This window comes from Callospermophilus lateralis, chromosome 5, assembly GCF_048772815.1.
Source record: "Callospermophilus lateralis isolate mCalLat2 chromosome 5, mCalLat2.hap1, whole genome shotgun sequence".
NCBI classification, from domain to species: domain Eukaryota; kingdom Metazoa; phylum Chordata; class Mammalia; order Rodentia; family Sciuridae; genus Callospermophilus; species Callospermophilus lateralis.
Window position 1 is genome coordinate 105,522,268 of NC_135309.1, and position 14,577 is coordinate 105,536,844.

Sequence of the window (14,577 nt, forward strand, 5' to 3'; positions counted from 1 at the left end):
GCTTTAGTCTCTTTGGGAATCAATGTTAGAAAAATTAAGAAAATGTTTACTGAGTTTTCAAACCAGATTTACTATGTGTTAAATTTGTCAAGTAAGGCTCTATAACAAATATCATTACCAAATATTATTTAAAAGTAATAAGCAGTTGAGGACTTTGAAAAAATACTTCTTTATATGTGGAAAAGTACAAAATAAATGTACATTGAATGTGGATTCTTTAATAGATGATAAATACTGTTTATGTGTACTCTTAGTATATTGTGAAAATTATTTATTATTCTTGCATTTTTTGAAATTTTTTTTTAGTTGTCAATGGACTTTTATTTATTTTTGTATGTTGCTGAGAATTGAACTCAGTGCCTCACACATACTAGGTAAGCGCTCTATCACTGAGCCACAACCCCAACTGATTCTTGGATTTTTCTTAATGAAAATTATTAGCAACAAATGATTATTTTATCATTCTTCTGAATTGTTTAAATTCTGTGGATCCTAAGACATTCCAACTTAAGGAAATCTCAGATTCTGCTCCCAAAATTTTATTTTATTATTTTTTTTGCCTTTTGATTTTGTCATATTTTTCTTTTGCGTACACTTAATACTATAAATTTCTTTTTTTAGTTTTAATTTTTACTTATTTATTTATTTATTTTTGCATTACGATTCTTGATACACCATTATACCATAATTTATCATATCTCTGATTATATATTAGGTATGTTGACACCAAATTCACATCTTCATACATGTATTTTGTATAATGATGAGAGTCTCCTTTCACCATCCATACAATTCCCCTTCTCCCTCCCTTTCTCTCCCACCCCTATTCCCTATCTAGAGGTAATCTTCTTCCCTTGCTCGATCTCCCAATCCCATTTTGAGTCACCCCCCTTATATCAGAGAAGACATTCAGCATTTGTTTTTTTTGGGATTGGCTAACTTCACTTAGCATAATCTTCTCTAATGCCATCCATTTCCCTACAAATGCCATGATCTTATTCTTTTTTATTGCTGAGTAATAATCCAAAATTTTATTAGTAATTCTTTAGAATTACTAAAATCCAAGTTGATGGATCACCAAGAATAATTATTGTGAGAAATACCATTAAATTTGGCTTATTTTATAATTTGATAAAATTCAAATATCCTAACAGATGCTAATTTTCATTGTCTTGAGAAGTAAGAGTGATCAGTCAACTAAAGTCATATGTATCAAATTATATTTTTTCCTGTTTTAATTATGATAATCTATATTGGTTTAAAATATCTCATGACCTATCAACTAGGTTATAGGCAAACAGCTATTTTATAGACTAGAATGATAACATTGCTAGTCCTTTGCTAACATTCTAGTTTGCCAATGTAGACCTTCAATTGCTGCCTTATGTACCTTTTGTTTTTTGTTGTTTTGGGGTTTTGTTTGTTTGTTTTGAGGGATATTGGGGATTTAACCCACAGGCACATAACTACTGAGCTACATTTCCAGCCCTTATTTATTTATTTTGAGACAGGGTCTCACTAAGTTACTTAGCCTTGCTAAGTTGCTGAGGTTGGCCTTAAATCCTCCTGCCTCAGCCTCCTGAGTTGCTGGAATTATAGATGTGTGCCACAGTGTCCATATGACGTACCTTTTAGATCTAAATTGTATGTAATAATTTTGGAAATAAATTATGAATAGTAATAGTTCAGATGCCGATTTTTCCAATATAGTGCTATTTGTCTATTGTCCTTTAAGTTCTTTGCTTCTTTTAATGCATCTAAGAATTGGCTTTTGTTCTTTTTTTTCTTTTCTTTTCTTTCTTTCTTTCTTTTTTTCTTTTTTTTTTTTTGTAACTGGATCACTCTTTTGGCTCTATTAAACTTGAAGACAGCTTAGCTCTTTATCCCATGAAATGCTCACAAGCCAGCCCTACTTTGTCTAGTACTTGTACAGTTGTTTTTTAAAAAATAAAAACAAAAGCATACAGAATTTCTTCACCCGTACTTCTTTCTGTCTGTCTCATACTTAGCCAAACTAATTACTATGAAAGGCTTCTAGTAAACAATATCACAAAGGTTGTAAGATTGAGAACAGAATTCTGACATTTGACAGCTCAAGTTGGGAAGGGTATTATTTTAGCAAGAGTTGATGATGATAAGCTAAGTTTTCAATCTGTTTCAGTTGTTGGTGGGATGTCTAAATAGACATCTCTAAATAGAGACCCAAAGGCAGTTAGAGATATGAGTCTGATCAGAGGATAAAAAAGTCAAATGTATAGAAAGATTTATCCTTTTAGGTGGTAATTAACACTGTCCATGTTTTGTATGGAGATGAAGTGGCTATGGGAGGAGCTTTGGCTTTCTCCTATAAACTCAAGCAGAAGCTGTTCATGATGTCCTTAGCCCTTTCAGTAGTGTATACTTTTTAAATTCAGCATCATTTCAAAACTTTCTTTAGAGACAGTTTAGAAAGCTAGTGAAATAATTAGTTTCATATTTGTTTTAAAAATTATAACTGATATTTATTAATTTATTAATCACTAAGCTTTTTAATATCAAAACAGTTTTGACTCTTGATTTGGTGTGTGTCCTTTTGAGGTAGATAGAAAGGAGAGAAGCAGGGAAGGGAAAAAAGGACTGTAAGTTTTAAACAGTAAAGGCTTTATGAGCACCCTCACCAGGCATGCTTTCTCCCAGGCATGAATTCTTAAAAGGATCATAAATCAGTTAATTAATTCCTATGTATCTTAGCTTATACTGTATTTTTTAGACCAATTCAATAAAACCTAGAGCAAGAGATTTTTAGAGACCCATGATGTGGGTATAGTCCAAATATTATCTATTAATACAACAATGTCTACATTAAAATTCTGAGAAGAACCATACCACTGGCACAATCTGTGACCCAAAGAATCAATTTCATTAAGCTCATGCCACCTCTCATTCTCACCATTTACAAAGTTTGTTTTTAAAGAATAGCCTAGAACCCCAAAGTGCATCTCACTCTTGAGTGTCCATATTCCCTCTCCCTTTGAGTGCTTATCCTGCTCTATGGCTGGATAACTCTGCTTTGTGCCTCTTTCAGTGAGTCCTGAAAATTTTTTCTGTGGTGTATTTTAAAGCCTGCCAGCTGAGTTGAGGTCCCCTTCTCTTTTCTGGAGGACCGCCATGAAACCCTATCTGGTGAAAATTTTAGCTGATTACAAAATTTGTCTTGGCTAACTTTATTAAAATTAATTAAAGTATATATTTCTACTTGAGCAGTTAATAGAACTTGAACCATCTCCAGTTTAATGGATTAATTAATAGATACTGGAAGATTATAAAATAGCAAATACTATCGAATTAAACTTTCATTTTCTTTCATTTAGATCACATACAAAATTGATAAGATGTTGTTTCCAGTGGTAGGAACTGAGTGGCTGAGACCAGGGATAAATTACCTTTTTACTCAGTCCTCTTTTGTGCTATTCAGATTTTGAACTATGGAATGATTTTACTTTGGGAATAGGTGAAAGAGATTTAAGTTTTAAAAATTGATTTAAACAGGAAATAGTTTGGCATGGTTTTAAGTATCGATGCTTGAAATTCTAAGTCATGATTTCAAATCCCAATTTCACCATTTCTTGGCCATCTGACCTTAGATGAATCATTTTTCTTTGAATCAGTTTCTCATTTGAAAATGGAGATAACAGTGGATAGTCTGTTTACCTCATAGACTGATTTTGAGAACTCAAAATTCATTAAGTAAACATATCTGTGAGGTACATACTCTGCTAGGTGCTGATATGAGGCACTTTACCTTTAAGGGTATTCACTTTCAAGAGTGAAAGCAGACAAAAATTTCAGCCTAAGTGATGATATAATAAATATGCTATGAATATACATAAGATCCATAGTGTCATTTTGGGAAGTGTTAGTATTGATGGGAAAGTGGTCTATCAAAAGACAAGGGTGCTGGAGTTAGGTTTTGGAAAATGAGTGAGGGGAAGAGGATGAGGAGGGAAAGGAAGAGGCTTTCCTCTTCAAAAACACATCTATTTCCACCCCATCTCATTAACGTTTTTAACTTTAACAAGTTTTATTAAGAGAGCATACTGTCACAAATTCTTTAGTTTTTCACTGACCCCAGAATCTTCAACAATTATCCGTTAAAGTTTGGGAATAGTAGAAAATCTCACTTAAGATTTTATTTGAGGTACTGAGGATTAAACCTAGGGCCTTGAACATCCCAGGCAAGTGCTGTATCACAGGCCATTTTTATTTGGTTTTGAGACAGGGTCTCAATAAGTTGCCCAGGCTGGCCTTTAACTTTGTTATCCTCCTGCCTCAATCTCCTGAGTAGATGGGATGACAGATGTGTGCCACTGCACCTGGCTTTACTTGGGGCTTAAACCAACCATAAGAGGATTAGTAAAAAATAACTAAAACTTATTGAATTTTAACTCCACACTTTTACTATATAGACTTCGACCCCTAAATCATTAGATTCTGAGGTCAACCTTCAATTCTTCCATTCTGAGGGAATTCTTAATTAATGCAGTTCTCATGTGTTTTCCCATTAGAAAACATCTTGCTGCACCCTAGTTGTAAGCAGATACACTTTTGCTAGTACCATATTTTTTCCTTTGTAGCACTATTAAACATCTCTCCCAACCCCATCATGCCAAAAATGTAATTTTATAGATGATACTGTATAGGTACTTAATTCCCATTCTGCAAGTTATAATTCAGCGGCCCTGATATTTTATTCTTTTATTCTAGAAGTTACAGAAGTATCTTACAAATTGAAAATATGATTTAAATAGAAAATAATATGGTTTATTCTGTATATTAGCCACCAGTAACTACTATGATTATTAAAAACAAAAGTTGTTAAATTTTTACTGTTTTAAGTATAAAATATAGCCTTTTGTACAAAATTTATATGGATTATTTCTTCATATAATGAGAAACATAGAACTGATATTTGTATAGGTCATTTAATCTTTATTTTCTCAAACCTATGTATGGGAAGAAAAATATGAGGTACCTCAATTTCTAAAAGATTTATCAGTTTAGAATGAATTAGTCCACAATAGAAAAGTGTTATTTCTTTACCTGAAGAACAATCTAATGATCTTGTACTTCAGTTCCTTTCAGTTTCAAGTAATAGAAAACCAAACTACATGTGGTTTGAACTGTAAGAATATTTATTACCTCATACAATAAGAAATCTAGAGGTAATATACTTTAAAGAATTAGTTAATTTGGTAGTTCAGTGACATCATCAAGAACTGGAGTTTCCTGACAACACAGAATGACCTGTCCTTTAAACTGGATTTCTTCCTGATTCCACAGGCCTTTCACAATTGGCAAGGATAATATAGAGGTGACAATGTCCAGGAGAGAAAAGAAATTATATATATAAGAGCAATGATGACCTTCTCATTATGACCTTTTTCATTAGTGCTACCAATAGACCCTATAAGAACAACTAAAGTAGGAAAAGATTACTTGAAGTCTCATGGTTTCAGAGGTCTCAATCCATAGACGGCTGACTCCATTCCTTGGGGTATAAGGTGAGGCAGAACATGATGGCAAAAATGTGTGGCTAAGAAAAGCAACTGGAAACATGGCACAAGGAAGCAGAGAGAAAGAGCTCTGCTCAGCAAGGACAAAATATAAACACCAAAGGCACACCCCCAGGGACATAACTCCTCCAGCCACATACTACCTGCCTAGAGTTACCACCAAGTTAATCCTTATCCAGGGATTAATGCACTGATTAGGTTGGCCTCTTATTACCCAGTCATTTCATCTCTAAACTTTCTTGTATTGTCTCACTCATAAGCTTTTGAGGGACACCTAATCTAAACCATAACAGAACCCCCAGAAGAAATGTCCCTTATGAAGTTTTGTCCAGAATTGAGTCATTGCAGATGCCCAAACTATCACTTGGCAAAGTGAGTAGGACCATTATGATTGATATTTTCCTTTGAAGGGCATGACTTCTTGGACGATTATACATTGTTTTAGCAAGTAAGAAACAAAGGAATGCCTACAGAATAGGCAGCCAACAATGTTTACCGTAATTGAGCACTTTTTTTACACATAAAATATTTGAGGATTACTTGAAAAAATAAAAAATATATCACTAGGACTGGGGCTGCAGCTCAGTGGCAAAGCACTTGTCTAGCATGCATATGAGGCACTGGGTTCAATCCTCAGCACTACATAAAAATTAACAAAAATTAAAAAAAATATATCACTAGTGGTTAAGGGTCTATATTTTAGAATAAAATAATTCTTTGACACTTAGTAGTTGTGAGAATTTGAACAAACTACTGAAACTCCATGAATTTTAATTCAGTTATTACTAAAAGGGGAATGGTTACAGTACCTATTTTGTAGGGGTTGTCTTGAGGATTAAATGACACAATGCATTAACTTACTTGGCTTATTGTAAGTGGCTGCTATGTTAGCTGCTTTTAAAAATCATTTTAATTAGCTTTTCTTGAATGATTTAATCTTTTGCCTGATTTTGTTATATATAATGCTTCGTAAGATGCCATTATCATAACTCTCTTCTTGAGTTAAAACTGTTGAACTTTACTAAACAACTGGTTTGGGGAGAATAGATTTAGTTATGGCCATTGGAAAGGATAAAACCTAAAAGTTATTTATCCAACCTATTTTCATTAGTGTTGCTGTCTTCAGATTAATTTTCATTAGTATAATTTTTGGCCACCTTTATGAAATGCAGCCGCTGGATTTTATTCATTTCTAAAATGATAAAAAAATAAAAAATTAGGAACTCTAGGAATCCTTCCCAATGATTGTGGTTGTAAAATGAAGTTCTATTTTAATTAAAGATTTTTTTTTAAAAAAAATATTGTGGGAAGTCATAATTGAGACTGTAAAATGGGGATAATACTTAAATAAGATTCCAAGTATTAAATGCAGTACACTCCCCAAAGATCTGTTCATAATGGCCCCCAGTGAAACTTTATTCTTTTCCTTCATCTTTTACACATTAAAAATCTCAAGTGTTGTTAGTTTCTTCAGAAATAGGAGAGCTTTTTATCAACTGTATCAATAGAAGAGAACTGCATCTGTCAAGAAAAAGGAAACCATACCAGGAATTTCAAACACGGCTTTAATTCAGGGAATTATAATTTTTAAAATTTTTATGAAATGCTGAAGTTTCATTGCTCACCAGGGGTCATGTTAGCCACTAAATATCATGTTTTTTTTTAGAAACTTTTATTAGACATTGCTTAGCCTATAAACAAACTTTAAAATGCAAATATTTTAAACAGGGTAGCGGGTATTTTGCTTGCAGGTCTGTTGAAATTGAATAAGTGCATTATAATTATTTCACTTTGTGGTATAGAATATAGGATTGTATTTCTCTCAATGCATCCTGTGTTGCCTAAAAGATCATTCATTATTTGTGAAAAACAAAATACAAATATTAAACTAATCTACCCCTATTTTAGTTCATCATTTGATATTTTAATTTTATATCGTTTTAGCAAAAGCTCTGACGTGCTTATTAAAAGCTTATGCTAAAAAGATATAGTATAAGAAAAAAGTAGTTTTTTTTCTTATAAATTCTGACTAAATGGATTCTCTTCTTCTTCATCAGTAGCTTCATTTTACAATCATAATCATTGGGAAGGATTCCTAGAGTTCCTAATTTTTTATTTTTTAATTGAAAGGAAAAAAAACATTATTTCTTTATCTAGTAATATATTCTATCTTCTTACTCACCATCTCTCCTTAGAATCTATTCCATTCTTCTTGAAAGATTCTCCCACATGAGCTCACACTAAGATTTCCATTTAGACCAGTTGTATTCCAGACTTATAGCAATTTAGATCTTGGGATTTTACCCCCCTTCATTTGACTGTTACTCTATGTCAAACATAGCTTCTTGGTCTCATGACTTCTTGATATTCATTTTCAGTTTGCTAGGTATATTATAAAGCAAATTTCTCAGGGGGCATAGTGGATAAACTTTTTGAATTTTTATATGACTCTAAAAAGTTCCATTGGTTCATAACTTTTTCCATCAGCTGTATGCATGACTTCTTGCCTCTTTCAGATCTTAACTCATATTCTTTTTTGAAAGAGGCCTTCTCTGATTATTTATTTTGAATTGTAGTCCCCCTGTATTACCAACCTCTTATTGCTGTTTCTCTAGAGTACTTATCATATTCTACCTTTCTATATATATTTTTCTTATTTTTGTCTTTATTTCCCCACTAAAAAGTACTGTTAAGTTTTGTGTTTTATTCACTACTATATCCTTGGTACATAAAATCATACCCGGCATATAGTAGCCCCTCAATAAATAACTGTGAAATGTGTTAATGAATTTTTCTATCACCCTTTATTATAGTTGTAAATCCAGAGTTATAAATCATTTTCTCTCAGAACTTTGAAAGGATTACTCCATTGTCTCCTGGCATCTGTGTTATTAATATGAAATATAATGTCAATCTGATTCTTCTTTTTTCTCTAGGTGACCTATTTCTTCTCTTTTTGAAAGCTTTAATTTTCTAGGAGCTCTGGAAATTCTTAATGTACATGGATGAGATTTTTTTTTCCATTGATCCCGTTTGTTTGGTTTTTTTTCCCCCACAGCTCTGGAAAATTTTATTCTCTTTTAAAAAAATCTACTTTTTTCTTATACGTATATCTTTTTAGCATAAGCTTTTAATAAGCACATCAGAGCTTTTGCTAAAAAGATATAAAATTAAAATATCAAATGATGAACTAAAATAGGGATAGATTTGTTTAATATTTGTATTTTGTTTCTCACAAATGATGAATGACCAAAGTGGCCTATCACATTAGTAGGAAAAAAAATCTTAGTAAATGATCATTGGTTTGTTGGGAAGGGGGTTAGTCTGATTTCAGGTTGTGTACTACATACTGTAAACATTTTCAATAAGAAAATATTCTATGTTGATGAAATTCATGGGTAGGGATGTTCATCACAGTATTGTATATAACATGGGAATTGCCTAAATATCAAATAGGATAATACTTAAATAAGCTTTCATATCTGTGCCATGAAATCCTTTGCAGCCACTAACAGCTATATTTTCAAAGCATATTTAATGACATTAAAAATGATATCTTATTATTTTTAATGTGTATTAAAATTCCACACATACATATTGAGATGAAAAATCTGATGGAAAATACCAATATGTTAATACAGGTTTATAATCCCATATACAAAAATCCTTTGACCCATATGTGTTTCTGAATTGCAGTTTCTTTTTAGATTTTATAAAGGTATTGTGCATTAACCTAATAGCATCTAGAAGAACACTCTATTATCAATCACAATAATGTTCTGCAGTGAAATATGTGACTATTCACATTAAGTAGTATACATAAAATCCATAATTTTTATGTCAATTGAGGTGAAACTGCTGCTAAAAAGATTGTGTCAAGCTTAATAAAAACCTTGTTTTTATAGTTTATTGGATTTTAGAATTATGTGCATTTTGGGTCAGTAGGAATTTGGGCAATGGGATTATGAATGACTTAAATTTTTGTTTTTTATAATCTTTCATATATTTCTATATTTATAGGAACATAAAAAATGTTACAGAAAAATATTTTAGTAACAAATTTAAAAATTGTAGCTGTATATACTTGAGTTTTTAAATTAAATCTTAGCCTTCCTTAGAAAGGGGAAAAGAGTTAAGTTCACCAAAAGATATTCACTCATTGATTCAATAAATACTTATCTATATAACTACTATTTTAATAAGAATATAGATAAAGATGTTCTACCTTACCAGGGAAATTAGTATTTCAAACTTTGATATAATGCCAATTCACACTTTTCTAATTGTCAGAAATTTAATAATTCTGACAATTTCAATAGTTCACCAGGATGCCAAACAAGTAGGAAAATTCCTACCTTGCAATTTTGATATCAATTGATAAAATCACTTTGGAAATCAAATTGGTAATATCTATTGAAGTTCAAGTTGTATATATACTATAAACCTCTTAAATACCATGTGACTTGTCATCAATACATTGGTTTCCCTTTTCTGTTTCTCATTCTACATCTTGCCCAAGCATTTTATTCACTTTAATTTTATATGCTGGCATTATTGGATTCTCACTAACTAGGTGATTTATTTTCTTTTTTAGAGTAGAGATTTTGCTTTCCAATATTTTTTTTCTTCCCAGGTCTTTTTACAAAATGTGACTTTTTAAAAAAATATTTTTTAGTCACTGACTTTTATTTATTTGTTTATTTTTATGTGGTGCTGAGGATCAAACCCAGTGCCTCATACATGCCAGGCAAGCGCTCTACCACTGAGCCATAACCATAACCAAAGCCCCAAAATGTGATTTTAAAAACAGTTTTATTTGTTTTGATATCCCAAAGGCCATGAAAATATTCAACACCTTTACCTGTCAGATGTGGTGTATATTTAGGTATCTTTTCAATTTTGCTGGAGTCGTTGCTGCTGTTTTCAGTAGACAAGCACAATGGGGTAGGATGGTTGGGATTAATAGTCTGTGGTCCCACACATAGACTCCTCCTCTTCCATTATATATTTCCTCAAAAGTCACCACATTATTCTTATTTCTCAATTATTGTGAATCACTTTTGTCACACTTGTTTCATGTATTTCTTTGATAATGTTAAGAGGCAATAGTGAAATTTTAGACATAATTTTTTATTCACTGAGTTTATAGTGAATGTTATATATGAAGATGAGGCATACAATATGAATATTACCTCATCCTGTCTTCAAGACCCAGCAAGTAAACTGACTACAGTGTGGTGTAATAAAAGTTAAGAAAGTTAATTAGAGGTTGAGTAGAGTTAAGTGGCAATCTTCCAAGTCAGCAATCAGCAACCCTTTTGTGTACAAGAATAGAGAGAGTAAATAATATTAGGTTTCGCATACCATGCCATTTGGCTACTCATCTTTGCTGTCATTGCATGACTAGTCATAGACAATACATAAATGAATGAGTATGGCTGTGTTCCACTAAAACTTTATGGACACTGAAATTTGAATTCCAAATAATTTTCACATTTCACAAAATGTTTAATCCTTTAAAAATGCAAAAACCATTCATACTTCTTAGGTTATATAAAAACAGATAGCAAACCAGATTTGGTTCCCTGACCACGTTTGCCAACCTGTGAAAAAGTTTTTGAATTATGATAGAATGTTGTGGATTGTGTTGCTCTCGTATAGATGTCCAGTTCCAGCTATTTTTTCACTAGGGATGTTTTATAGCCAAAAACGTGTACAGATATTGAAAGTCTTATTGCTAATCCAGTGGATTCTGAGTATACCTGATACTCTAATAAGAATCATAATTATATAATGATAATAAAGACAAAAATAACATTGTTGCATTGATGATATGCAAGATCAAAAACTCAAATGCTTTTTAGAGGCCAAATGTTAAGGCCAGAGTATTTGGAAAATGGGAAGTTATGTGAATTGGGGCAAAGTGAATAGCATTTGACCCATTTAAAAGAGGCATAGCCTCAATTTAGCTCCAGCCTGCAATGAGAATGCAGGACCCATGTTCCCTAATGAAACACTCAAGAAAAACTAGGTTGTGTCCCCCCTTCCCCCTGCTCTGTTCTCTCCCTTTCTGTCTTTTCTTTGTTTTTAATATTGTGAGTCAGAACCATCTTTAGATTTCACGTAAGCAGACTGGCAATTTGCCTTCTCTGTACTGTTTCTTATTATTTAAAAGGAACTTTTAGACAAGTATATGTAGTGATATGAATCAATTATTTTACTTCGAATCTCAGAGGATATATATTTTTATCTTAATATTAAATTATTGTGAAAGTAATTTAAAATTACAAATACAATGGCAATACATAGTATTTACCTGTTTAGCTGTTGTGCTTGAGGTATCAGTACCTGGAACTTTCTCCTGCACTGATTTTGTGATCACAAACTTTACTTTTGTTTTCCTTTTTGATCATGGTTTTATTGAGATATAATTCACATTATACAGCTTACCCATTTAAAGTCTATAATTCTTTACTTTTTAGTATATTTATATTATACAACAGTCACATCAGTTTTAGAACATTTTCATCACTCCAAAAAGAAAACCCATACCCTTTCCAGTTACTGTATCTTCCCCAATTACAGGCAAACATTCATCTACTTTCTGTCTCTATATTTGCCTATTCTGGATTTATTCTATAAAATAGTATTATACAATAAGTAGCCTTTAATGACTATCTTCTTTCACAGTAGTCTAATGTTTACCAGCTTCATCTGTATTCTAGTGTAAATTAGTATTTTATTCCTATTTATTGCCAAATATTGAATGGACATATCACATTTTCTTTACCCATTCATTGAAATGGACTTTGGGGTTGTTTCCATGTTTTGCCATTATACATAATGCTATGGCAAATCTTTGTAGACATATGTAGACAAGTGTTTTTATTTCTTTATGGTACATATCTAGGAATAGAATTACTGGGATATTAGATAGCTTTAATTTTTTGAGGCTTCACCAAACTTTTTCAAAGCAACAACACTAGTTTTCATCGCTGCTGGCAGTGTTGCATAGTTCAGTTTATCTGCATCCTTGCCAACATATGTTATTTATTACCTGACTTTTTGATCCTAATGGGTATGAAGTGTTACTTCACTGTGGTTTTGATTTGCATTTTACTCATGACTAATGACTCGTGCTTATTGCTCATTTGTGTATCTTCTTTAGAGAACTGTCTTTTCAAATCCTTTGTCCATTTCAATTGAGTTATTTGACTTATTTGTTTAGTTGTGTTTTCTGTATATTTTGGATGCAATTCCTTATCAGGTGTACGATTTGCAAATATTTGCTTCCATTCTGTAGTTCCTTTTGAAGCACACAAATTTTTAATCAAAGATGAAGACTAATTTATCTTTTTTTTCTTTTGTTGCCTGTGCTTTTGCTGTCATATCGAAAACTTGTTGCCCACTCTAGGGTCACCAAGATTTACCTCTATGTTTTCATCCTAGACTTTTATAATTTTAGCTTTTAACTTTAGATTTTTCAATCCATTTTGAGTTAATTCTTTTGTAGCTGGTATAAGAACCAGAGAAAATACATGTTTTTTGTTGTTGTTTTTTAGTTGTTGATAGACCTTTATTTGTACTTTATTTATATGCAGTGCTGAGAATCAAACCCAGTGCCTCACACATGCCAGGCAAATGCACTACTGGTGAGCCCCAGCCCCAACCCTTAAAATATATACTTTTTAATCAAAAATCAAACCAAATTTACCAGGGATGTAGTTCACTGGTAGAACTTTTGCCTAGCATGTGAAAGCCCCTGAGTTCTATCTCCAGCAGAGCAAGCACATGTGTGTGCATACACACACACACACACACACACACACACAAATCAAGACAGAAATGTTAGTACACAATAATTTTGAGTATTCTTTTCACATTGTAAATAGAATAAAGTGGAACACATTTTTAATTTTAAAAATAAGAATTTCATGCGTTGATAGATTGCACTTGCATTAATTAGATAGAAGGCTTAAGAGCACAAAGATCATCTTACATTATAGCTAAAGTATTTTTTCCTTTTTCCCACCCCATCTAATCCATCAACTTTATATTTTAAGTTTGTTTTATATTTACATTGTTTCTTTGTTAAGTGTGGTTTATTCTCTAGAGAAGAAGCTAATTCTCTGAAACATTTTTGGCTTATTTGTAGATTGGTCAAAGAAAAAGTGATGTATGAAAAAGAAGCAAAACAACAAGAAGAAAAGATTGAAAAAATGAAAGCTGAAGATGGTGAAAATTATGCCATTAAAAAGCAGGTAAAATTGTATCTTAAATAGTAATAGCTAACATATTTAGAATACCATATCAGCTAATGTAGTCTTTATAGCAGCCCTCTAAGATGGTACTGTTAATTACTTCTTCCCATTAAACCCTTCACTTAAAGAAAAGGAAACTTAAACACAGGTGAAATAAATGCCCAAGGTCACACAGCTGCTAAGTAGCATAGTTGAGAACGTAAACATTCTGGCTCTAGAAACTGTATACTAAGCTGTACAGCCTCTCTAAATGTTAAATATAAAAATGGGCTAATCTTATGTTAAATATACTTACATATTTAAATTTAGAAATATTTTCTCCAAATTGATGGGAAGCTCACCAAAATAAAATATGTATTGCATTTCTCAGTGACTACTTCCGATTGTGTCATGACCAGTTTTGGTCTCCTTCATGTCTTGATTTTGGCATCTGCTTATCTCTCTAACCTCAACTTTCATCAGTCCCTACCTGGACCTCTTAGGTGTCTGCCTTTTAATTTCCTAAATATGTCCTTTCTTCTTTGCCTCTAAAATGTTACCCATATCTGGGATGCTTTCCCTTCTCCTTTTTTAACCTATTAGCTCCAGATTAATTCCTGTTTCATCCTATAAGCCTCCTCTACATCCACCTCTACACAGAAAAGGGTCCATCCCTTATGCTTCCATAGCACCTTCTGTATCACCATTGAAGCATTTATTGAATGTTTACCCTCAGCAGACACTTGTTTTGTAATTTCTTGAAAAAATAAAAACTGTCAGGGAAC

The 14,577-nt window shown here is 32.2% G+C and overlaps 1 protein-coding gene across 1 annotated transcript in view; it reads left to right on the plus strand.

Annotated features, from left to right (window-relative positions):
* Tbca (tubulin folding cofactor A) overlaps positions 1-14,577 on the plus strand; it is a 66,810-nt gene that overhangs the window by 34,522 nt on the left and 17,711 nt on the right. The window contains exon 2 of the mRNA XM_076857097.1: positions 13,708-13,813. Within this exon, the coding sequence (XP_076713212.1) occupies positions 13,708-13,813 (106 nt within the window). The remainder of the gene's footprint in view (positions 1-13,707; positions 13,814-14,577) is intronic.